General features: G+C 39.4%; 1 protein-coding gene across 3 annotated transcripts in view; it reads right to left on the reverse strand.

The window, feature by feature from the left end:
• LOC126175394 (cytochrome P450 9e2-like) overlaps positions 1-25824 on the reverse strand; it is a 139177-nt gene extending 113353 nt beyond the window's left edge. The window contains exon 1 of one of the 3 annotated variants that reach the window (XM_049922178.1): positions 25127-25263. In XM_049922178.1, the coding sequence (XP_049778135.1) occupies positions 25127-25179 (53 nt within the window). In that variant the 5' untranslated portion in view covers positions 25180-25263. Of the gene's footprint in view, positions 1-24543; positions 25096-25126 lie in introns of those variants that run through there. The other 2 variants (XM_049922180.1, XM_049922179.1) reach the window with 2 other exon arrangements.
• Positions 25825-27793: the final 1969 nt, after the last annotated feature.

The raw sequence follows: 27793 nt of genomic DNA on the forward strand, positions 1-27793 counted from the left end.
TCTCATGTCTGAACTCAATGAACAATGGCACACTTTGTTCAGGTCAAGCACCACTGAGCATACATATTTTCAAAAAGTCATGTTTAATAACCAACAACAGCTTTTGATGAAATACATCTTTATTAACTACCAGTTTCAGTCATCTGATGTTTTCAGGTATTAAAATCATTTGCAACAACTTATATGGCAATATTATTACTGTGTGATCAAATAAAATAAAAACTCTCGTGCATCACTACCATTAGTAGTAAACTGTTAACAGTTTGTTGCATTTTATTATTAGCATCAGTGACACAGGATCATTTTTATTTCATTTGACGCCACAGGAACAACTAAATGTTGCTGTAAATAATTTAGATATCTGAAAATGATCTGACGATCAAAAAAAAAAGTAACTAACTAATGTTTATTTCATCATTCATTCTTTGTGGATCTGAAATACAACTTTTTTCAAGTGACAAATTGCTGCTTTGGAAAGTGAGGAGTCAACAAAATCTGGTTGCAAATGTTCCAAAGACTGATTTTGATTCTATTCTACCTTAAAATCATCACACAGATATGCTCCTGTTTCAGATTCATTGCACACACTGAAACATAGTCTCCCCAGTAGGCTGAGCAAGCTGAAACAAAATTTACTGGCAGTTATTCCACTACCAACCACCCTTCTATAAAATTAAACATGGCTGTCTAATAATGGTAGAAGCACCAAGGACAACAATCTTTTTCAGGATTTCATGTAGAATCCTCTATAGGGAATGATGAATCTGTCAGCTTTCTGTGGGTAGTGCCAACACAACATGTCCACGTATCCTTGGACTAATCTCCGAAGATATTTGCTCACAGCTGACAATCCAGATGATCATGAAGCCATATAACTGAGGTACAAACAATTACATTTCCACTGTACTTGTTTTGAAAAACCAGCTTTTGATGCACAATCCCATTATGTTGTCACACTCTTAACTGTGGGTTTTTTAGTTGGGCTGTTGCAATGCTACCACCATCTGTTTATGCACATATCATTATCCCATGACTTTTTGTCATTTCAGTGTATTTTGTAGTATGGTACACCAAAGGAATTTAAAAACCATCCTGATTTATGACTACTCAACTGCTGCCTACAACTCACAGAAATTAGTTGGAGCTGGCCTTTGAGGCACATATCTCAACTGACTGCATCCAACATGTGCTCAGTAGGTGCAAGTCGGATGTCTTGTGGTGTCACACAAGCAACCTCATGTTTCTGCTATGTTCCTCATACTATTCTGACACAGTTCAGTGGAGATGGTATGCTGCATTACCTTGCTGAAAGGATAGGTCATCTACAGGCTGCTTTAGATTAACAGAATGATTCATATTACTAGACAGTTGGTTCCTGATCATTTGACAGTAAGAAACAACGACAGTCATTCAGGTTTTCCACTTCATATCATATAAAAATCTACCTCATGAGGATACCTCCATAGCAAGGCTGAACAATTCTCTGTTGGTAGGTGGAATGCATTGCCTCCTGTGTTTTGCAACATACCCTTACATACCCCACAGAGATGAGCTCATACTGAATGGTATTACTGATCACTGGCTATTGTTGTCCAGCACTGCATTGGCAAGTGTTTCTCTGTATCCTTGTCCATTTACCCGCTGTTTCAATCCTTGACAGTAGACAACAACCCTGTCATCAACATATTGTTATCCACAGCAGTTGGCTGGCAGCAGCAGTTTTCCCTGAACAAAGGTACTCCTGGTACAATAGTGACACATTGGCACATGGAAAGCCAAGTGCCTCCACAATCTCAAAACTGGAATCCCTCATATGCCCTGGGCACACAGTGTGGCCATGATGAACTACAAAGGTCATGTGTCTTGCCCATTCCAGGCTTGACAGTCATGATGATACCCAGTACAATCTCTGACGAGATCATCATCATTCGTGATAGTGGCTAGACTTGACTGCATACAACACTGGAGTGTTAAAAAATTGGGACTTTGTATGGGCACTGATGACCGCACAGTTGACCACCCCACAACCCAATCATCATCATCATCATCATCATTTCATCTCCCCCCCCTCTCCCTCCCCCCCCCCTCTCTCTCTCTCTCTCTCTCTCTCTCCCTCTCTCTACCCCCCCCTCCATGACAGTAGCTATCACTAATCACTATTGCAATTGCTCTTGGGTATAAAGGATTCATCTTCCACATCTTCCATGAAGGTCCACAGCAAACAGGCAATACAGTGGTATCACTTTTGAAATTAAATATCATTGTGGTGTGAAGAACTGCATTCCTAAACAGTCAAAACTGTAAACTGCATGTGGTGCCAACATAAAGTTTTTCAGCCATAATGATCTAGGTTGAACCGATTCTTAATCTCACAATTTTCAAATGTCTCTTGCACTTGTAGGTAAGGGGGAGTACGCGTGGTAATTATGATGATAAATAGTCTCTTGCACTCCCATTACTTACTATGAATACTTTTATTTATATACTAAGATGGTATCTGTTCTTTCGGACATGTTCTTTTGGCACTACAAATGTAGTGTGGGACAATACGTTGAGAATATGGGTTTTGCGGAAGGTGTGCCAGAGAGAAATCCCTGCAGTCGCACTATTCTCTGTGTCCTTGGTGGCTCAGATGGACAGAGCGTCTGCCATGTACGCAGGAGATCCGAGATCCTGGGTTCGAGTCCCGTTCGGGGCACACATTTTCATCTGTCCCCGTTGACGTATGTCAACGCCTGTAAGCAGCTAAGGGTGTTCATTTCATTGTAAATACTTTTATTCTCACAGTGTATATCCAATACATGTAGCATGGAGCACATCCTACGGAGAACTGACCTGGCAAAGATACAGTTGTTCTTGCTGTGGTAGGGCAGTGATATTACTGGGGGTGGGGGTGGGGTAGAGCCAGTGGTTCTATGTCCCCACAGAGCCCTCTCCACAAGTGCAGAGCATGGTGACTGGTGTACATCATGATGCATTGTCCTGCTGGTGGTAACAAGAGCTGACATATCATAGTCCGCCAGGTGTTTGGGCCATAATGTCGGCGGCAGTACCGATGGGGGAGTGGCAGTATCGGTTGAGGTGTTGGTGGCTGGTTGTATGTCGTCCGGGTCCAGTGCTGGTAAGGCTGTCGGTCTGCCGCTGGTGGTATCTAGGGTGTCAGTTTCGTTGTGAAGCGCTCTGGGGCCGACATGAGCAGATAGCCGTCTGAAGAACGAGTTGACCACATTTTCTGGGAGTGAGTAAGTTTCTGGGAGTGAGTAAGCTTCTGCGAGAAAAACCGTAGGGGTTGGGTTGCACCACGCACTTTCTGTTGTAGCACCACCCCGATCGCTGGGGTCGGTCATTATTACCATAAGGACATCCGGCGAGGGGAGTGCCAGGTTGGTGGTTTGAGTAACGTCGGTTTTGATGTTCTCGAAAGCTGCTTTCATATCAGGAGTCCACGTGAGCTTACATTTGCATAACGTGTTCTTGCCGTGGAGTGACTCTCAGAGCAGCAGAAGTGTTTCTGCAGCATGGGGGAGGTCTTCTCGGTAAAAATTAATGACCCCTAAAAAATGGCGAAACTCTTGATAGTTCATCAGGGATGACAGGTTATGGATTTAGCCTGTCTTTCCTGGGGTAGGGCAGATGCCTGATGCGATGGCGAGGTGGTCTATGAATGTAACACATTTTTGTCAGAGTTGTTACTTGTCCTCATTGACCAAAACACTATGCTCTGCCAGTTTGTCAAATACAGCTTGGAGGTTTCTCATGATCTTGAGCTGTTTGTGAGCAGATAATTACATCGTCCAAGTAACAATAGCAAAAGGGCATGGTAAAAAACAAGCCATCAATAAACCATTGCGTTCTTTAGTCTGAAGAGCATAATGAGGAATTCAAATAGGCCAAACGGTGTAATTATTGCCATCTCTGGGATGTCCTCCATGGCCACTGGGATCTGCAAATCTCTTTTGCAGTCAGTCATGCTGAAGATGGTCACACCAGCCAGTTCCTGGGAGAAGTTCTGAATATTGGGCACAGGATATCTATCAACAATGGTGTGTGCATTCAAATGTCTATAGTCTCCACACAGGCACCACATTTTATCATTTTTCACTCTCATAGTAACTGGTGAGGCCCACATACTGTCTGATGTCATTGGGGAATATTGTAAATGTCACATATGTTGTTATAATATGAGATTGGTGAAGGTACACCAACATTCTTCTAACAGCTACATGTGGAGATGTCGCTGGGATAATTTGTGGCAGTCTATCAGGCATGGAACATGGTTTCTGAGTTTGAGACTCAGTGTTTAGGTTGATATACTATTTTTGTCATCTGCCTCAGTTAAATATGCTATGCATGAAATGAGTTGTTTCTGAAAGTACAATAACTGATTGATTTCTGTTCTTTAGAGAGGTGTGTGGGAAATTAGTTAAGTGTAAGGGATCATTGGGCAGGAATTGAGCTCTTGTAAGAGAAAGAGTGGTAGGAGGCATAAAGCTCTTGGTCCTTTGGTTTTTGGGGTTATTATTTCCAGTTGGGATGGTGTTGATAGTGATCTTCAGGTTGTTGAAAATCACAATAAGCATATTTTGACTTCATTAATAGAGGAATGTATTATCATATTAGATGTGTTTGCTCCATGTAATGAGTTGGACATTAGGGGATGTAATCACTTTGTTGTGAACCATAATATCAAATTAAAGACTACAAGACTGGGGCCCATGCTAATACTATTGAGGGTACTGGAAGAGGGGAAAGGATGTTAGATCTGTTATTTGGAGGGTTAAATGTCAGTATTTCATCTTACAGGCTTTTCTTGATATGCACTATCGACAGGAAAGTATTCCACAACGGCACTGAATTTTTCAGGTCCTGGCCTGTAAGCCAAATGAGGGTGGGTGGCAGGCTTTTTGGTTGTTGTTTTGTTTTTGTTTCTCTTTTGTCTAGTGGTGGAGTCATTTTCTGCAAGGATGGGTGATATGGGTGATGGAGGTTTTTTTTTTTTTTTTTTTTTTTTTCTTTTTTTTTTGGGGGGGGGGGGGGGGGGTTGTGAGAGATTCGGGTGGGGTTCTTTCATGTGTAGCGTTGTCTTCTATTAATTCAGGTGTGTTTTCTTATTGTTTTTGTGTTTTTAAACTGGTTTCTGAATTGTGTTATTTTGTTATACCTCACCTCTGTTCTTTATTTTTTGTGTTATCTGTGTTTATGAGTCTCACTCTACATCAATGTCCACATCCTGCAAACCACTGGGAAATCCATAGCAGAGGTTACATGCCATTATATCAGTTATTATGGTTTTTTCCTGTTCCATTCATGTATGGAATGCACAAAAAATGACTGTTTAAATACAATGCACACTGTAATTAACATAATCTTGTCCTCAAGATCCGTATGGGAGCAATATATAGGGGATTGTAGTATATTCCTTAAATTATTACTTAAAGTGTGGTCTTGAAACTTTGTAAGCAGACTTCTCTGGGGTGGGTTGCATCTCTCTTCAAGAGTCTACCAGTTCAGTTTCTTGAACATATCTGTGACACGCACCCATGGACCAAACACCTGTGACCATTCATACTGCTGGTCACTGTATATGTTCAACATCCCTTTGGTCCTGGTACAGGTATGGGTCCCACACACTTGAGCAATAATTCAGGATGCACTACATGAGTGATTTGTGGGCAATCTCCTTTGCAGACTGATTACATTTCCCCAGTATTCTGCCATATGCTTTACCCATGACTGAGTCTATGTAATCGGTCCCCAACAACTGGTCCTGCCTTCTCATCCAATCCGATAAGTCTCCCGATCCATAGTTCTGGGTGACTTGTCTAAACTGTACCCCTTTCCCTAAATCTCTCCAGTCCTTTTTCTTCACCCCTCTTCCTTCCCCTTAACTCCTCTGCCAGAAGGAGTAGATTTTTTATCTCTCCATTTATATTATATGTAATCATTCCATTTCATATCTCTACAAAGTGTTATACCCAGGTGTTTGTACAAATTTACTGATTCCAACTATGATTCACTGGGGGGAGGACACGTCATTTATTCATTTTGTGAAGTGTACAATTTTTCTTTTCTGAACATTTAATCCAAGTTGCCAATCTTTGCACAACTTTGAAATCTTATCAGAATCTGACTGAATATTTACGCAGTTTGTTTCAGACAATATTTCATTACAGGTAACTTCATCATCTGTACAAAGTCTCAGGTTACTATTAATATTGTCCACAAGGTCATTAATATACAACATGAACATAAAAGGTCTCAATATATTTCTCCGGGGCACACCCAAAGTTATCTATACATCTGTCAATGATTGTCCAACCAAGAAAACTTGCTATGTCCTCCTTACCAAAAAATCCTCAATCCAGTCACAAGTATCACTTGATACCTCAATTGACTGTACTTTTGATAGAAAGCGTAGATGTGGTACTGGGTCAAATGCTTTTTGGAAATCCAGACTACTGCAATTATGTGACTGCCGTGATTCATAGCTTTCAGTACATCATGTGTCGAAAGTGCGAATTGAGTTTCACATGAGTGGTGGTTCAAAATCCACACTGGACGGCATGTAGGAGGTTATTCTGTTCGAGGTATCTCATTATGTTTGAAGTCAGAATGTGCTCTAAGATTCTACAACAAATCAATGTATTGAATGCTGGATGGAAATTTCGGTAATCACTTCTGCTACTCGTTCTTGTAGATGGGTGTCACCTGTGCTTTCTTCCAATTACTAGACAAGGCTTTTTGTTTGAGGGATCTATGATAAATTATAATTAAAAGGGGCTAACTCAATCACAAATTCATTATAGACTCTGAAATAGATGTCATTGGGCCCTGGGGCATTCTTCAGCTGTTTCTCAAAGCTACTGACAATTATACTTCTTTCGTTAGTCTTTTTCGGAGATACAAGGATTAAACTGGGACAATTCTCTTGGGTTTTCTTTTATAAAGGAACATTTGAACACAGAGTTAAGCATTTTTGCTTATATTTTGCTATCTCAATTTCAGTTCCTTTCTCACCTGCGAGTAGCTGGACATTAATTTTAGTGCCACTAACAGCCTTTATATGTAATCAGGATTTCTTTGGGTTTTGTGAAAGATTATTCAACAAAATTTTGCTACTTTAGTCACTGAAGACTTCACAGGTTGCTCACTTTTCAAACAAATGTGTTTCATTCAGCATCTCCCAATCTATAGCCCTATGCTTTGTTTTACACCTATTACACAGCAGTCCCCGTTTCTTGAGAAGTTTCTTTACAGTGACTGTGTACCATGGAGGATCTCTCCCATTATGAACTGTTCTACTGGGTACACATCCATCCAGTGTATGATCAACATTTTTTTTTGACCTATAGTTCCTCTATGTGCTCCTATCCTGTACTATGAGTTTTAAGTTCCTCATTGAGATACGAAACTGCTGCATTTTTCTCTAGTTTACTGAACACACAAATCTTTCTACTTGTTTTAGTTGCCCTTTCTATTTGGGTAATCATTGCTGCTACAACTGCTTCCTGGTCACTGATTGTATTTCTTGTTATGAGTATTGGACTGGCCTTTTGTCTTTTTGTAGTGTTACCTTTTTTTTCTTTTTTCTTTCTTTCAAGTTGAACTATGTAGCTCAACTGATGCTGGTACCAGTTACAGTTTCTTTGTTCTCATTCTGCATTCTTTGCTTTTCTAAAACACTTTTTTTATCATGTTTCTGTCAACTAGTGACATTACTGTCGTTTTGTGGTTGTTATGTCAGATTTTAGTCTGTTCACATCCAAAACTCCCCACTTTCTCACAATAGTACCATTAGCTCCAACATTTAATATTAAGAATTTGTACGAGTCTTTGATTGATGTTTATATTTCCGTGTTATGATAACATCTAAGGTTACTGCTCCACATTCTGAAATTGTGTTTGTGTTGCATCTTGGGGCTTGGTATGATGCCTGGTCAAAGGTGTCAGATAGTATGGAATGCTCTTCTTTAACTGTACCTGGCATGGAATGAATCCTTTTAAATAGAGAACATACATGTTCAAGGATTCTGAAGAGGATAACCATCACATGCAATAATAACTACACAAGACTTTCACCTAATTAGCAGCCTCACTGATGAGAGTGAGTCTTGGAATTTACCAGGAGAAAAAAAAAAACCAACTCCACATTCAAAATCCATAGTTTTCATTAACATTCCATCGTATTTCATTCTTGCATACATTTGTTCAAAATGTACACTGCACAGTAATGCACACTTTTTCCTAAAACAATTTTCAGTGTGACATTTGAGCATCACCTTTCCTGCGTTTTTGTCAGCTTTCATCATCTGTGACAGAAATACCACACTTGTTTTCTGTGCACAGTGAGGAATAAGGATACACACAGTATAACACATGAAACAAGCCATTCAGAGACATTAACGGGGGAATATTTTGGCTGAAAGTTTGTGTAACTATCTGTGCATTTAAAATGTAATTGTTATTTAAAACCTTGTGATTTGCTTTACAGAACAAGGAATGACAATTAGATACCACGTGTGTGCCTCTTCTTGCCTAACATTAAAAATGAAAGCAACAGTCAGGGAAGAACACGTAATACAGTAAAACTGTCAGATTCACTTGCCTTTAAAGTCAAGAACTTAAATATTATAAGGTGCAATCAAAAAATTTCGATTTGAGTATATTTCTGCAGAGTACATGCAATGTAGCACAACCACGATGCACGTATATAAGCACCGATATGTAGACAAGGGATTACTGTGGCATTCATTCATGTCTTTCGCCATGCATATGGTAAATATGGAAACATTAACTACAGCCATGTTATTACCAAATGCATCCCAACAGGACTGACATGCTATAATTCTTTTCTTGCCTGCCATGGTAGACTTCCAACAGAGAATGAAGATTTAGTATGGAGCAGTATGGCTATTGAAAACCACCACTGTGGAATGATGTGCCGAGTTCTGTGCTGGTCGTGATTCGAAGCAAAACTGTAAAACTGGGAAGCCAGCCTCATCAAAGTGGAAAACACTCTAACACCTTCTCTATAGCCCTGATCTGTACCCATGTGATTATCACACCTTTGGTCCATTAAAAAAGACCCTGAAGTGTTGTTGATTCCTTTCGGATGAAGGTGTGCAGCAGGCAATTAAGGACTTCTTCATGCAGAAGGAAACAGTGTTTTACCAAATGAGTATCTTCAACCTGGTGTATTGACGGGATGATTGCCTCAATGCTAATGGTGAATTTGTCTGATTGATATGCTGAAGATTGACTGCAAGGCCACTGAACGGAAAATTTTTGATCACTCCTTATAGTTCCACTTACCAAACTGGTCTATGTGAGAACTATTGGCTGGGAGATCCTCAGAAGTGAATCAATCATTTTAGACTTTTTTTATTTACATGAATTGGCACCTTCATGAACTAATTCATTTATGATGAATTAATTGAGCATATAATGATTCTGCTGCAATCTTTGGCTCCTACCAAAAAAATTTTTAGACCTATGATACCTCTTCATTTGCTCTATATACAGGTTTATTGGTAAGAACCTCCAGGGTCTCAAAAGACGACTACACAAAAACTAAAAGACATAAAGAAAACACATATTAGCATATGCACCATCTTTTCTAACCTTTTAATTCACATTACACTGTGATGTGGCAAACGTCAATATGTGCATGCACTTCATTGAAGTTGCCAACACGAATTACCTGGGAAGAAGCCACAGCAGCCTGCTTTGGAAAACGTTTCACTGGGTTGCCTATCTGCAGGCGCAAACTAATTCAATGCAACAATATAGAATGGATGATTTGCCTACATGTTTTGACACACCTGCCCCTTAGTACAACTAAGCCATGGCACACATTATAAATCGAAACCTAGAGTTATTCCCTAGCCACTGACATATGTCATTACATTAGATTCAGTTTCTGTTCCCCAGACCCAAGAATGAGATAATTTTCATAGGTGTAGAACATGTCAGAAAGTACAAGATAAAAAACATAAAACATTTGAATACTCATTACCTTGATCATTTGTCAGGAAACCGTCGAAATAGGTGAATACATCACAGTAAACTGGAACTGCTGATATTTACAGAATTGTCAGAATGAAACATAGTTATGCAGTTTTAATAAATTTATCATATACAAAATATCTAATCTTGATTGTTGTGACCAAGTGCTGCCAAAACTGAAATCTAACATATTTCTACTTAAACTGGTCTAACAGTCTCTGTTAAGATATTTATCTATAAAATAGAAGGAGTTGCCTATCAAAACGTCTTTCACACACTATTTATATTGTGCTTATCTGAAACCAAGTATTAATGGTTGCTGGCGATTTATTGAAAACAAGTGTTCCTGAAAAGTGGGCCAGTTTTTGTACCAAAGTAAGTGATTTAGTTCTTTATGTAGTTTGTTCTTATTCCTAGTATTGATACTATGTGTTGAGCTATTGGTTGGAAATAGATATATATTACTTGCAACAAATTTCATTAAAGAATAAATATATTGAGAAGCAGTTGTTAGAATACAAAGTTCCTTGAACAGGTTTCTACATGATGTTCTTGAATTTACACCACAAATGGTTCTTATTACACACTTTTGAATGCTAAACCTTTTGTTCAGTTTGACAAGTTATCCCAGAATATGATCCCATATGACATAATAAAATGAAGGTAAGCACAGTGCTGCAAATACACACTTGTTTAAGCACCACAGCAATTCTGTGGTATGCTCTTCTCAACTGAATTTATTATAGAGTTGTAATACCAGAAATTTAACACTGTCAACCTCTTCAATCTGCATCTCACACACATGCTGGAAAGAAATTTCTTACAGGTTCTGCACTGCATATAGTGGGTCTTTTCAAAGCTTAGCTTTAAACTATTTATTACTGTCAGTGAAAATTTGATTAGCAGCCATTTCAAACAAAACAAACTAAGCATCTGGCAATATAACAGATGAGAGGTCATTAATGTACACTAGAAAATGCAACGGACACAAAATGGAACCTTGAGGAACACTGCATGTAATTAATTCCCCATCAGATGAAGACAGACTGCTTACTGCCCCCTTTGTTTCCTGATAGTTAGGTAAGACTCAAATCATTTCACAACACTGCTGGTGACACCATAATATTCTAAATTACTTAAGAAAATGCTGTGATTCACACAAAGGCTTTTGTAAGGTCACAGAATGTGCCAGTAGCCTCTAATTCGTTATCTAATGAATGAAGTACATTCTCAGTGTACATGTAAATAGCTTTCTCTATATCAGAACCTTTAACAAATCCAAACTGTGACTTGGGCAATATACATTGAAGAGCCAAAGAAACTAGTACACGTGCCTAATATCGTCTAAGAGCTCTGCGAGCATGCAGAAGTGCCACATCACGACGTGGCATGAACCCAACAAATGTCTGAAGGAGTGCTGGAGGAAACTGACACCATGAATCCAGCAGGGCTGTCCATAAATTGGTAAGAATACGAGCGGGTGAGGATCTCTTCTGAACAGCATGTTGCAAGGCATCCCAGATATGCTCAATAATGTAAATGTCTGGAGCATTTGGTGACCAGCGGGAGAGTTTAAATGCAGAAGTGTCCCTGGAGCCACTTTGTAGCAATTATGTCACATTGTCCTGGTGGAATTATCCAAGTCAGTAAAGAATGTCCAATGGACATGAATGGATGCAGGTGATCAGACAGGATGCTTATGTTCACTATGTGATCAAAAGTATCCGGACACCTCGCTGAAAATGACGAGTTCATGGCGCCCTCCATCGGTAATGCTGGAATTCAATATAGTATTGGCGCACCCTTAGATTAGATTAGATTAGATTTACTTTCATTCCAATTGATCCTTAGTGAGGAGGTCCTCCAGGATGTGGAACATGTCAGAAAAACAACAATACATGACAAATATTTACAACTAAAACAAATAAGCTAATGTACCATTCCACAGGTCCCATGTGGAATGATCGTCATTTTTTAATGAACACTAAGAGTCATTTAACAAATACTAATGCACTGAATTTAAAAGAAAAAAGTTTTTTATTTATTTATAAGGTAATAAACATATGTTGTACTTATATACAAATCAGTTGGTTTTACTAAGAAATTCATCAATGGAGTAGGAGGAGTTGGCCACCAATAAATCCTTTAGGCTTCTCTTAAACTGAATTCCATTGGTTGTTAAGCTTTTTATGGCTGCTGCAAGTTATTGAAAATGTGTGTTCCTGAATAATGCACACCTTTTTGTACAAGACTAAGTGACTTTAAATCCTTGTGAAGATTATTCTTATTTCTAGTATTGATTCTATGAATTGAGCTGTTGGTTTGAAAAAGTGATATATTTTTAATGACAAATTTCATTAAGGAATAAATATATTGGGAAGCTGTAGTTAGTATCCCTAGTTCCCTAAACAGGCTTCTGCAGGATGTTCTTGAGTTCACACCACACTTTTTGTGCCCAGAAAACTTTAGCTTGGCTTGATGAATTACCCCAAAAAATAATCCCATATGACATTATGGAATGAAAGTAAGCATAGTATGCCAGATTTTTCATATTTATATCCCCTATGTCTGACAAAATTCGCATTGCAAACAGAGATTTGTTAAGACGCTTCAGCAGTTCTGTGGTGTGCTCCTCCCAGTTGAATTTACACTCCTGGAAATTGAAATAAGAACACCGTGAATTCATTGTCCCAGGAAGGGGAAACTTTATTGACACATTCCTGGGGGTCAGATACATCACATGATCACACTGACAGAACCACAGGCACATAGACACAGGCAACAGAGCATGCACAATGTCGGCACTAGTACAGTGTATATCCACCTTTCGCAGCAATGCAGGCTGCTATTCTCCCATGGAGATGATCGTAGAGATGCTGGGTGTAGTCCTGTGGAACGGCTTGCCATGCCATTTCCACCTGGTGCCTCAGTTGGACCAGCGTTCGTGCTGGATGTGCAGACCGCATGAGACGACGCTTCATCCAGTCCCAAACATGCTCAATGGGGGACAGATCCGGAGATCTTGCTGGCCAGAGTAGTTGACTTACACCTTCTAGAGCACGTTGGGTGGCACGGGATACATGCGGACGTGCATTGTCCTGTTGGAACAGCAAGTTCCCTTGCCGGTCTAGGAATGGTAGAACGATGGGTTCGATGACGGTTTGGATGTACCGTGCACTATTCAGTGTCCCCTCGACGATCACCAGTGGTGTACAGCCAGTGTAGGAGATCGCTCCCCACACCATGATGCTGGGTGTTGGCCCTGTGTGCCTCGGTCGTATGCAGTCCTGATTGTGGCGCCCACCTGCACGGCACCAAACACGCATACGACCATCATTGCCACCAAGGCAGAAGCGACTCTCATCGCTGAAGACGACACGTCTCCATTCGTCCCTCCATTCACGCCTGTCGCGACACCACTGGAGGCGGGCTGCACGATGTTGGGGCGTGAGCGGAAGACGGCCTAACGGTGTGCGGGACCGTAGCCCAGCTTCATGGAGACGGTTGCGAATGGTCCTCGCCGATACCCCAGGAGCAACAGTGTCCCTAATTTGCTGGGAAGTGGCAGTGCGGTCCCCTACGGCACTGCGTAGTATCCTACAGTCTTGGCGTGCATCCGCGCGTCGCTGCGGTCCGGTCCCAGGTCGACGGGCACGTGCACTTTCCGCCGACCAGTGGCGACAACATCGATGTACTGTGGAGACCTCAAGCCCCACGTGTTGAGCAATTCGGCGGTACGTCCACCCGGCCTCCCGCAATCCCACTATACGCCCTCGCTCAAAGTCCGTCAACTGCACATACGGTTCACGTCCACGCTGTCGCGGCATGCTGCCAGTGTTAAAGACTGCGATGGAGCTCCGTATGCCACGGCAAACTGGCTGACACTGACGGCAGCGGTGCACAAATGCTGCGCAGCTAGCGCCATTCAACGGCCAACACCGCGGTTCCTGGTGTGTCCGCTGTGCCGTGCGTGTGATCATTGCTTGTACAGCCCTCTCGCAGTGTCCGGAGCAAGTATGGTGGGTCTGACACACCGGTGTCAATGTGTTCTTTTTTCCATTTCCAGGAGTGTATTATCAAGCTGTAATCCCAAGAATTTAACACTGTCCACTTCTTCTATCTTCTTGTCATCGTATGTTAGACATATACTCTTGGGACACCCCTTACAAGTTCTGAACTGCATGTAGTGTGTTTTTTCAAAGTTTAGTGCCTTGATGGCAGCTTCCACTCTCGCAGGCATAGATTCAATCAGGTGCCGGAAGGTTTCTTGGGGAATGGCAGCCCATTCATCATGGAGTGCTGCACTCCGCCACAGGCCGTGCATTAGGAACAGGTGCTTGATCATGTTGAAAGATGCAATCGCCATCCCCGAACTGCTCTTCAACAGTGGGAAGCAAGAAGGTGCTTAAAACATCAATGTAGGCCAGCGATGTGATAGTGCCATGCAAAATAACAAGGGGTGAAAGTCCCCTTCATGAAAAACACGACCACACCATAATACTACCACCTCCAAAATTTACTGTTGGCACTACACACGCTGGCAGATGACATTCACCGGGCATTTGCCATACCCACATCCTGCCATCGGATCTCCACATTACGTGCTGTGATTCGTCACTCCACTCGTTTTTCCGTTGTCCAATCATCCAATTTTTATGCTCCTTACACCAATCAAGGCATTGTTTGGCATTTACCGGCATGATGTGTTACTTACGAGCAGCCGCTCAACCATGAAATCCAAATTTACTCACCTCCCACCTAACTGTCATAGTACTTGCAGTGGATCCTGATGCAATTTGGAATTCATGTGTGATGGTCTGGATAGATGTCTGCCTATTACACTTTACGACCCTCTTCAACTGTTGACGGTCTCTGTCAGCCAACAGACGAGGTCAGTCTGTGCGCTTTTGTGCTGTACGTGTTCCTTCACATTTCCACTTCACTATCACATTGGAAACAGTGGACCTAGGGATGTTTAAGAATGTGGAAATCTCACATACAGGTGTATGACACAAGTGACACTGTCACCTGACCATGTTCGAAGTCCGTGAGTTCTGCGGAGTGCCCCATTCTGCTCTCTCACAAGTGTCTAATGACTACTGTGGTCAGTGATATCCAGTACTGGCAGTAGGTGGCAGCACAATGCACCTAATGAAAAACATGTTTTTGGGGGAGTCTGGATAATTTTGATCACATAGTGTACGTTAACGAGTCCTATCTAGATGTATCAGGGGTCCCATATCATTCCAACAGCACGTGCCCCACATTATTACAGAGCCTCCACCAGCTTGAACAGTCCTCTGCTGACATGCTGGACCCATGGATTCATGAGGTTGTCTCCATACCCAAACACATCCATCCGTCGATACAACGTTAAACAAGACTCGTCTGACAGAGTAACATGTTTCCAGTCATCAACAGTCCAATGTCAGTGTTGACAAGCCCAGGCGAGCCGTAAAGCTTTGTGTCACACAGTCACCAAGGGTACACGAGTGGAACTTCGGCTCCAAAAGCCCATATCAACGATGTTTTGTTGAATGGTTTGCACGCTGACACTTGTTGATGGCCCAGCATTGAAATCTGCAGCAATTTGCAGAAGGGCTGCACTCCCATCTCGTTAAACAATTCTCTGGTCCCATTCTTGCACAATCTTTTTCTGGCTGCAGCGATGTTGGAGATTTGATGTTGTACCAGATTTCTGATTTTCGCGGTACACTTGTGAAATGGTCATACAGGAAAATCCCCACTTCATTACCTCCTTGGAGATGCTGTGTCCCATCACTTGTGCACTGACTATAACATCAAGTTCAAACTCACTTAAATCTTGATAACCTGCCACTGTAGTAGCAGTAACAGATCCAACAACTGTTCCAGACACTTGTTGTCTTATACAGGCACTGCCGATCGCAGCGCTGTATTCTGCCTGTTTACATATCTCTGTATTTGAATATGCATGCCTGTACCAGTTTCTTTGGCACTTCAGTTTATTATTTGCAGTCAGATTCTCGAGGAGACACTTGAACATAATCTTTTCAAAAATTTTGAAAAGCTCACAAAAGTGAAATTGGCCGATAGTATCTCTTTATCCCCCTTCTTGTAAAGAAGCTTAAATTCAGCATATTTTGGCCAGTCTGGAAATGATCCACTGATAAAGAGATTGATTACACAAACAACTTACGAAAGAACTCAACTCGCATGAGCACACACTGATAAACCTCATTGATATGTTATCATAACCACTAGAGCAGTTGGATTTTAAAGATTTTATGATGAATGCTACTTCTTTGTGAGATGTGAATGTCATCTGCATTTTACTGAAGTTATCTGTAAATAATGGTCTCACATACTCCATTGCACTGTTTACCAAACCCGATGACAACAAGTTGTCAGTAACAGAAATGAAATACTTGTTTAAGATGTTTGCACCCTTATTTGCATTTGTTACCAATGTCTCATTTATTTTTAGAACTATCTGTTCCTCTTTCTTTTTGACCCCCCTTTCTCTATCTTCACTATATCCCATATTGATTTTATTTTGTTGCCTGATGTAATTATCATTATCTCATAATAAAGCTGCTTTGATTTCTTACTTGCTTCAATAATTTGCAGTATTCTTTGTAATGCAGTACAACACTAACATCAGAGCTGTTCCTAGGTAGTGGATACAGTCTCCTTTTTGTTCCAAGATTTCTTTATTCCTTGTGTAATCCATGGTTTGTTTTTAGACTTCTGTTTGATTAAGTTACCGCTAGGGGAAAACAATTTTCAAAAGAGGAAGTAACTTTATTAATGAATGCTTTGTATTTTTCACTTTAGTCAGAAGTACTGTAAACATCTATCCAGTCCACGTCTTTGAGCATCTCCTAAGTTCTCCATTTTTGACTGATGTATTACCTTTCTGTATTCTGATTTACCAGATTTTTTATCCTGACAAGTTTCAACGTTTGACACAAGGTGCTACATGTCATGATCAGATAGCCCATTTACTATTGGTTTTGTGATATCAACTTTTTTCCTAGGTTTGTCTACAAAGATATTATCAATAGCAGTCTCAGAGCATTTGCATACCCTAGATGCAAAGTTAACAGTAGGAATTAAATTAAATGACAGTGTCACTGATTGCAGTAGTTGTTCATTGATGGAACTTCCCCATAAATCCAAATTAAATTCACCAGTAAAAACATATATTTTTTTCTGTGAGATGAGACAATAGAGTTTCCAGATTTTTTATGAAGTTAAAATTTCCTGAAGGTGCTCTGTATATACTTACAATTAAAAGGACTTATGAAATAGTACTTCTGTTGCATAAGCTTGTAAGTGCTGCTATGAGCGAAATTTATTAATATAAATATTCTTGAAATCAAAACAGATTCTGACTAATGTGTCAACTTCTCCTTTCTCCTTATTTTCTCCACAGAAGTAAGAAGCTAACTTGAGTCCTGTAACATAACCTGTGGTCACCTGAGGTTCAGAGAGGCAGCTTGTATGGACTGGTTCACTTAACTCTAATTCTTCAACATCCCTCATCCTCAGATATTCTAATGCAATAAGGGTAACTGATTTTGTGTACTACCTGAATCTCAACTAGATGAACCTAATTTTTCTGTCAATTTTTTGAAACCTCCAGTTCCAATCAAAGGCTGTCTGCATGAATTGTGTACATTAAAATTTGGTTCCTGGTTGCCTGTCTTGTCAATGTGAATGTCGTTTTCAGCACGTCTCTGAACATCTTTTGTTTCTGCCCTCCAAACCCTTAAAAAACTGCTGTTCTGTGTCACTTGTAACCAGTGGTACTTTACCACTTGTGACAGACCCCCCCCCCCTTAAGTTATTTGCTATTAGCAAAGACAGTTTTCCCTTCCCATTTCTGTTGAAGTGAAGGCCATGAATGGTATAGTTCCACCTGCTGAGAGAGTCCACAGGAACCACACCAATATGAGAATCGACACCTGATCCAAGCAGCCGTTCCACCTGTAAATTAACTCTCCTAACAGAAGAGTTTAAATGAGGCCGGTCATGGTGCCTCAGAACTGATACAAGTCCAACACCAGTATATCTCTTTTTTTTTTTAAAGCTATCTTTATCAGGTCACCCTCAACTGAATAATTAGGCTCTCTGTCTATGCTGCTGCCCGCCCTGCCCACTATTGCCATGGTGTCTTCCTTTGTGAAGTCTATGCAGAAGGAACCTACATCTTATATCACCTGACCAAGACTTGCAATATGTTTAAAAAAAAAAACCTGTGACCTGGTAACATGACCCTAGTTCATCCTGCAAACGTTGTCCAACACATCTAGCATGTGAACTACCTAGCAACAAAACTTTCTTCTTAGTCTTATTCACAATTTTTTCTGACTTCTTACTTCTCAAACACTTTCTGAAAGTTTGTTGCATCCTATCAACTTCTACATCTACTTGTAACTCATCAGTTTCCAACTGTGACAACAGATCAAACTAGTTTTCCACATTGACAACGACACTGTCTGAGAAAGTCCTATTCCTATTTCTTATATAACCTGTTATGACTTCCCACCTCTCTTTTCCCTTCTTCTCCCTTAACCTTTCCATATCTTGCTTTGCCTTATCTAGTTCCACCTGAAGGGCAGCAATCTTCTCCTCCTGTTCCACTACCTTCCTGTCTCTATAGCAAATCCTACACAACCAATCAGCCTTGTTTACTTCCCCAATTCCCATGCCCCTAGTCACCCACATGATAGAAACTGCAACAACCCTCACATCACACCCGGAACTAAAAATTCTACAAAAAGTCATACACTTCTCACTCACAGCAACAAATTTTAGCTTTAGTCTAAATTAAACAAGAATAACTTCCTAGACTACTCAATTAATATATTAAATTTCTTAAAAAGTTTGGGCCTAAATTCCGGATACTAATTCAAAACGTCTGCAAAAATAGAAATGATTAAACATTTATAGTTTATGTGACAAAACAAAAGCAAAGCAAGAACTGGGCCTACACCATACAAACTTTTCACTTATTTCTAAACTTTTCACTTTGGCTACTTACTAGAGGATCAAATGGACAGCATGTATGGATATACTAACAACTCAAACTGTACTTTACTGAAATAATCATGTAATTTACAATGTACGATAACACAAACAAAACCTAGTCCAAAATTCACACCTACAAAATGTTTTATTTTTCCAAAAAATACACAAAATATGTGAAAACTTCAATTGATAGCTTACAACAGGTATTAATTCACTTATTTGTGATATAATATTGCCTTAATTAATTGTTATTACTCAATTAAACACTTCTCTTTACAAGAGCTCTGAATGTCTTTTAGTCATGCAGTCGTCTTCTTAAACCCTGGAGGTACTTATGAATAAGCCTGTATTCTAAAAAAAAAATTAATAATATAATAATAATATTAAATGCTTCCCTTTGCTTTGGCATTTGTGAAGTAACAGTTGTAACATTTTTATAAGAACCCCAGACTCCATTCCAAATGTAATTTTTCTGTTGATAAATACAACTGACATTTCCAACATCCTATGTTACCTATGTACAGGCTGCCCCCATTCTCTATCCCTGGCTACAGGTGTGAAGTTCTTGTATTCAGTTCTCAGTGAGCACTTGTAACTCTCATAGAATGGAAAGGCCTGGAATGGAGTGCACTTGGCTTCATTAAATGAGAAGTGCTTAAATATACAGAAATTGTTGCACTGATAACCATAATGTAATTATACCTCCATATTCTTTATGTAAAACACAAACCTCTTTCAGTTAACTACGCAAAAAATTTCTGCCCACTATCTGACTTTGCAAGGCGCCATTTGAGCTGTCAGAAAGTTTTTAATTATTAAAAAAAAACTTGTTTATTCACAGTGTCTGTTACAGGAGACAAGTTTTTGCTAGTTAGTAGATCACAACAATTCAAATTTTTCCACTTTAATTGTTTTGAATTTCACTTTTAAGAGTGTGTAGTGAATACATGCTGGATTATGTAAATTTATAATTTTGTGTGCTGTGTGTAAGGAGGGCTTCCATTGTTGGTCAAGAAAGTGAGACATAGATTGTAAGACTTGTTTTAGCTATCAGTAGCTGTTTGTTCAAAGTAAATGGTAATGAAGTGCTGGTCTGTGCATTGTGGACACCATAAGCTGACGAAAGGAAGCTACAGTTGAGTCCAAGCAACCAATCAAATCCAGTGGTTGGAAATTATAAAGTCCGTCAAATTATGAGCACTAATTTTAATAATGAGGGCTAATTTGTGTGCAGTGGAGTGGTGACAGAAACTTTATTTGCTGAACAATGACAAAGATAGGCCCTAATGACATTCATACTGTGAAAGCTGCTGAAAGTTAGATTAAGGCACAGTGAAAAGACAACTACACATATTGGCTTTTGGCCAAAATGCCTTCTTCTGAAGAAGGAAACACACATACACATGAGCACAACTCGCTCACACATGACCACTGTCTCTGCCCACAGCAACCAGAGATAGTTGTCATGTGTATGTGAGTTGTGCTTGTGTGAATGTGTATGCATTTCCTACCTCCCAAGAAGGCCTTTTGGCAGGAAGCTACAAAATACATCAGTCTTCTTGTTGTGCCTATCCGCAACTCTACATCTCTTTTGTATGGCATGTAGTAATCTATCCTTTTCATAATATTGGTGTTGTTCCATCCTGGGCTTGTCAACATTTCAATCAATATTAAATCTAATGTTCAGAATTTTAATTAATAATTTATTCAGCAGCAATATAGTTAACTATTACCTGAGCAATGTGTTCCCTGAACTCCATAAAGTAAAGTGGCACATAATCAAAGTTAAATATCCAGTACATCGTGTTGCAAGTGTGTGATTCTATCGCAGTCACATATTTATCCAACGATTCAAAAAGAATTATGTAGTACTGCCTCCCTTATATTAATAATGAATAAGGGGGCTGTTAGTTCTGGCTGTGTATGTGAATTAATGTTACTGTGTTAAATTTGTTTTTTTACATCACATGATTTTGCTCTATCTTCATGCGTAGTGTAATTTTGTAATAACCAATGGCATAATTACGAAATGCACAATGTTGTAATTATGTTATAATCTAAATTCTGTATATATAATTCAGTAATAATTATTTCATTATACTGAACATGGTACTATACTGATTACTAGATTTACAGCACTACATGATTTCTAAGAATACAGTGTGGTGTGACACTCCCCATATGTTGCAATCAGAGCCAGTAAACACAGCTGCATGGACTAAAACAGAGCCTAGATATCATCCTGTGGAATCTAACTCCAGTCAGTTTCTTGGTGAATCCACACAGTTTCAAAAGTTATTGCTAAGGGACAGTGATGATCAAATTGCTGAGCTATCACATCCCAGGCTTGTTCATCATATAACACATCAGGTGAACAAGTAGGGAAGCTGAAGTAGAGTTGGAACTTTGTTTCACATATGATGTGCACTGTCTTGCTGATGTAAGGCTTGTAGCCTGAAGGAAAGGAACTACTTCGAGCTCTGAAACCTCACTGAGGTTTCAGCTTCCATCAATATCTAGGAGTCAAGATCACGCATTATGTATACAATGACATAACAAATCATGACATATAGTGTCTGGCCACCATGCAATAAAATAACACAATCACCAAGACTGTGGTCAGCAAAAATGTGCCCATCACAACAGGACAGTGTGAAGTAGAATTCACTGGGAAACGCCAAACTTTGGCACATAGTGAATCAGCAACAGCATTCATCCAGCCAATATAATATACAGGAATTGGAAGCCAATTACAAAATTCATCCCCTGTTGTGGCTGTATTGCATACCCTATACTCACTTAACCATGCATGTAACTTCCTTAGTAACACGCACACACCACTGTTGTAGCAGAAACCCATCTATAACCAGCAATGTCACTGTAGAATAAACCCATGCTTCAAAGATCAATCATTCTGGCTCATTCAGACTCCCTCATTTGCTTATTTTGTACCTTCTGATAACAACACACACTAGGACCTGCTATCATGTTTATACTTCAGTAGATAGCACTTTAATTCCTGAGCTTGGTAAAACACTGATGTTAACAATGAAATGAGACAAGACACTTCTGGAACTATATGCCTGCTGTCTTTCTACAATCATGATCAATTATTCCTGTTAGACTACTGTACACATTCTCTAAATTTGAACATTCTTCCTCATTGTAGCAATTTTCACAAACACTGGTATATAACAGCTAATGGTCTGCAGGATTTCCAACTGCCAGACTAAATCAATTGATTAAAATACTGACGCTGTGAAACAGAGTTTCTGAATTTCACGAATTCACTACATTCTAAGACTTAAGACCAGCTGCTAGTTTGTAGTTACATGTTCCATAGATTATTTGAATGCTTTTTTTATTGAAATGATGTGGAGCAAGTCAGTTTACAGAACATGTATACATGTTTAGTGTTAACATTAATGAACACATTTTTTAGTCGTATTTATGGAACTTCACTTAAAAACAATTAATTTTGTTATTATTATTCTTATTATGCAGGCTACCAGTTTTTAAAAAGAAATTTGTCCATGGAATAAGAGTTAACCAGGAGAAAAGACTTCAGGTTAGACTTAAAACTTGATTTGCTACCTGACAAGACATTTCATGTTATTGGGTAAATGATCAAAAATTTTTGTAACTGCATATTGAACTTCTTTCTGTGCCACTGACAGCTGGTGCTCTGTTACCACTGTTCCACATACTATGCTTATCTGATATGATGGGCTATATTTATTATATAATTACTGCGGTAGCAACCACATTTACTCTGGCATAACAGAAAAAATGCAGCCATCTTAAAAATTCAAAGGAAGAAAGATGTTTGGTTTGTGGGATGCTCAACTGCGCGGTCATTAGTGCCTGTACAAAGTCCCAATTTTTACACAGTCCAAAGGAAGAAAGAAAAGAAGATTAGGATTTAACAGTTCATTGATATGGAGGTCACTAGAAATGGAGCACAACAACAGACTGATAAAGGAAATTGATCTCCTTTTCAAAGGAACCACCCTATCATTTGACTTAAGCAGTATGAGCAAACCACTGAAAAGCCAAAGTTAGATGGTTAACCTGGAATACTTTTAAAAAAGTTGTTTATGGGGAGTCACTCTGAAGTAACAAACAAAACAAGTAAGGAACACAAATTATCCAATGGTTCTTGCTGCAGTCCCAAACATTCAGACGGTGCAAAATAAGAATGGGAACGGAAAAATTTCACTTTGAAAAAGCTGTTATTTCACCATACATAATATCGATAAGTTATTTGTCTATTACCTACATATGTTTCATTTATGACACTGTTCTTATAGTTACTGATGGAAAATATTTATCCATGCACCATATGAATAAATATTTATCATACTAATCTATTTCATACATTAGAAACTTGAGTTTGCCAGTCTCTACATCACAAGATCAGTAGGGCCTATTAGTAACATATTTATCCAATGATCCCCTTAACATTCACAGGTAGCCTGTTTCAAAAATAGGCTCTATGTACAACTCAGCATAAAAAGGCTTTTTATTGGCTGTAAACGCTGTTAAATAGCAGCCCACCTATATAATCTCTCATGTGAGTGTAATGATTTGACTATTACTATTGAGGCCCCTGCAAGATTGTCTTTTCTTAACACACATACTGCCAGAGCTGGTTCGAGAGCATTTTTCACACAAACGACTTATAATTTGGTACCCCCTCCCCCTTTACCTCGCTAACTTTCACCCATGTCAGGTTTCATGACTTGTCTCTTCCAGCAGAGTCCATGAAGGTGCCACTACCAGCTGTGACAGGTCCCGTATTGAAATTAATCTTACAGTTGTGGCACCACCATCAGCTTGGCGCCCCAAGCAGTGGCTCGTCATTTTGGTATCACCCCATCCCTGATTTCTGCAAGTTCACATTAACTTCATATGACAAAAAGGTGAGCCCACAAATTTTTCTAACAGTTTTACCAACCAACCACTGCATTATCTTATCAATACATTCATGATATTAGTTTCTCATCCAGTTGGGCACCAATAAATTTTACATACAGTGTGATAATGTGTAATTCTGAAAAACTGAGTTTAACCTATGAACCTACTTCACAGCTATGATATATACATCTAGGCCCCATAATACAAAGTGCCATTCCTGCTTCTGTGTAGAGCTTACACAAACGGGACTAAGCTCCTGGATTTTTTAAAATTTTTATCTGTCTTTTTGGTTTTTAAGTGTTCTGACGAAGACTTCTAATTAGTTGAAACCAATCAACTATATCGCTATCTTGGTCACATTAAGTATATTTTTGATAAAAACTTATTTAAATATTTAGGTTGCCTGCTGACACTGAAAAGTTTCATGAAATATGACATACAACAACTGGTGTTTGAAAAAAAACTTTTTTAAAGTCCCATGAAAGTAAATGTAATTAAATGCTGCAAGACTCCAATTTCGTGACAATACGCGTATGAACTTTAATCTAGTTGTGTATATCACACTTAAAGAAAATACAAGTTGAAGAATGACACTGGCATACTAACCACGAAAATAAATACCAACAGTGTGAAAAACATACACCAGCAAAAAGGCTATAAGGCATTACTGAACTGTCTGTTGGTATTTAGAGCACATCTTGATTTGCAATAATCCTCAGTTTATTTCTGAAAACTCATGTGCCAAATACTATGCACTTTTACAAACGTGCATAATCACTCTAATTTTATTTGCTGTATTAAAAAACACAACAAAATTCTGCAACCCTCTCCTTCTATGGCATATTCGGAGAGCAACGCCGTTAAAACACTTCTCCTTTCTTCTCATTCCATTGCTTCCTCCTTTTAAAATATCTTGTTCTCTTCTCTGTTTAACTACTCTCCTCAAAACAGAAAGTACTCAATGTTAGGCTAATAAGTACAGGACGATGAGGGGGCACACACACACCAAATTTCGACCACTACCTGTTTCGAAAATGTTATCCATGACTGTTATTTAAAAAAAAATTAGTCAGGCCTTAAACGAAACTGGAGTGTCTCGCGGCTTCTATAAATACGTAGTCTTACACTTTCTCGAACACGTTTTCTTCTGCACAAACTGTGCACTTTGTAGTAATAAAATGCACTTTACCCGAGGACTCTTAACCAAGATCTCAACCACATCATTGTAGGAGGCTTTTGCATGTTGTCTGACAGTTCCGATCAGATGTTATCTGTTGCTCATGGTCGACTACCTACACTAAACGACTCACCTCTAAATGCCGTCCGCTAATCTACACGCCGCGAGTGCTGCGTTCTTTACTTCCTGAACTGAGAATGCCCTCCAATGAAGGTGTCATTTTCTTTTATTTCAAAAAAGTAGCTCTATCATTCTTGCATAACGCAGATGTTATCTCTTGTACACAAAAGAATGAGTACAGGCAGATGAAGTGTAAGTGTGTAACTGGCTATCTATGACATCGTATTTCTTGAATCTGTCAGCCTCTTTTTGTTCTTCTATAATTGTTTCCAAATTCCCCAGTTCAATTTCGAAGATTTTCTTCTTAAGCGGAGCCGGGCTAAGTTTTCAAACAGAGATTCATCGCAGCTTTTTAATACCTCCTCAACTTTCTCACATCAAATTTCGAAGGGCATTCTGTTTTGTTTATTTCCATGAGCGCGATACCGACAGCTCACCGTTCCTCTCCATTTCCTTGTTATAAGTTGTTACTGTTGGTAATAGATATCATTGTTCGAATGAAGGAGATGAAAAAAAGTCGATTCGTACTGGACATCACGAAAGGGATAGTCAGAACATTCCACGATGCATTTCAAATGGCAGCATTCGTACAGCCTGTACCGCACGACGACGGAACAGGACTGGAAAAATGTTGACGACAACGATACTCGCGAAGAAACTGCTTTGCCTTTATGCAGGTAGGAGGGGGGGGGGGGGCGTGTCGTCATATGCTAACATCAGTGGGTAACCTACTCTCAACCCGACTATGGCTTGATCACTCCTGTAACAGTAGTAGATTTGGTTGTTCAGAATGTTTCGTTTGATTTTGTTGTTGTTTCGTATCTTCTTAACGTTTATTTTATAGTTTGTTTCATTTTTCTGACGCATTACGAAGGTTTGGTGTGAAGGCCTGCCTATTTCTCCTATATGTTTTCGTCCGCAAAAGAGACCAGAAAACTGGACAACGGAAAAGCGTACGCTGCATGTAACTAAGAACATAAATCGAGGAAACAATTTTCACTAGCTAAACTGTTTTAACAGTGAAAAAGTCGGCTCTATTGTAAATACTGCTGTTTTAAGCGCAATTTGCCAATCACAAAGAAAATCAAGCACAATTGATAAAGGCCAATTCACAATGGCCGTCCCGTCAGTGTCACTTTACGTCAGAACATGCCACAACGCAATTCAAATGGAGACTTTCACACAGGCTGTCAACGGACCTTCACGTCAAGTCACTTAAAAGTTTATCTGTACGAAAGTTTTGACAGTGTTGTCTGTTAACACTTTTCGTCGCGCTCGCTACTAAAATATTAGTGGATATCGCGCTTTTATGGCTTCTTTATTTTTATTTTATTGTTTATTATCTGTGGCAAATTGCAGATGTCCCCTGACAACTTGGATATTTTTTTTCCACTGAATGTTCTTCCACAAACAAGGTTATGTATCCGAAATCGAAAAATCATTTAGACTTTGCAGTAACTGAAAAGAGCTGATGCCCACACCGTATACGATTATGAAGCAGATTTATTAAATAACATCTTAAGTGAAAAATTCAGCTCTAATGAAGCATAAAAATACTGACACTATTAGTTACGTAAGGAGAAAACATGATGGTTAAGGTAAACCGGCTCTATTTACTCCTTTATAAAGGTGTGTTCGTAAGCATATATTTTCACTTGCAAAAAAATTCGATGTTTTGAATTGTTGTTTTGTAGAGACTACAGCAGTTCGCGATCTGTTCGCTCATGGCAACTAGCGATCAGCTGATTTCAAAAAGTCAGCTGAGTTCATGCGCCAGCCGCAAGGAGCGCTGGCAACCGACTGCTCTTTGCTGGGGCGCAGACCTTCCACGCGGTGAACTTTTCTTTGCTTCTTATCTTTTTGCTTTTCCTCAATTGTTAATGGGGACTGTATGGTTAATACTGACTCCGCTTAATAGAACTTTTTTTCTTTTACTATGTTAGATGTATGCCAGACTACATGTCATTAGAAATAAAGTGTTGAGTTTAATTGTGCAGTTTGTATCTGGATGATAACTCATAATGTCACTTTCACCATTTGGTACTGGTCTAAGCGAATTTATGTGACGTGATGTGACAGACAGTGTGAATACACTCTGACCTGAGGGTGATATGACAACCAGAATGAATTGGCCTTAAAGCAAAATGTCTCTATGTATAGCCTTATAAGTATTATTTGATGCCTTCCTATGCATATATTTTCTCAGTCAAATAAAGGATGGTGTTTTGAAATGTCTGGGCGACGATTTTCCTGTTCTTTCACATCTCAGTTATGAGGAAAGTTTACCACACAACATTTATCAACAATGTACGAATTATGCATAAATTAAATTGAATGATCATACAGATAATATTGTGGGGAAGGCAAACCAAAGACTGTCATTCATTGGAAGAACACTTAGAAAAAGCAACAGGGTAATTAAGAGACTGTTTGCATTTTGCTTGTATGCCCTCTTCTGAAATATTGCTGTACAGTTCGAGATCCACATCACTTCGGACTGCTAGAGGACATAAAAAAGTGCAAGAAAGGACAGTCCCTCCCAAAGACACTACCATATCA

Source organism: Schistocerca cancellata, chromosome 3, assembly GCF_023864275.1.
Source record: "Schistocerca cancellata isolate TAMUIC-IGC-003103 chromosome 3, iqSchCanc2.1, whole genome shotgun sequence".
Classification (NCBI taxonomy): domain Eukaryota; kingdom Metazoa; phylum Arthropoda; class Insecta; order Orthoptera; family Acrididae; genus Schistocerca; species Schistocerca cancellata.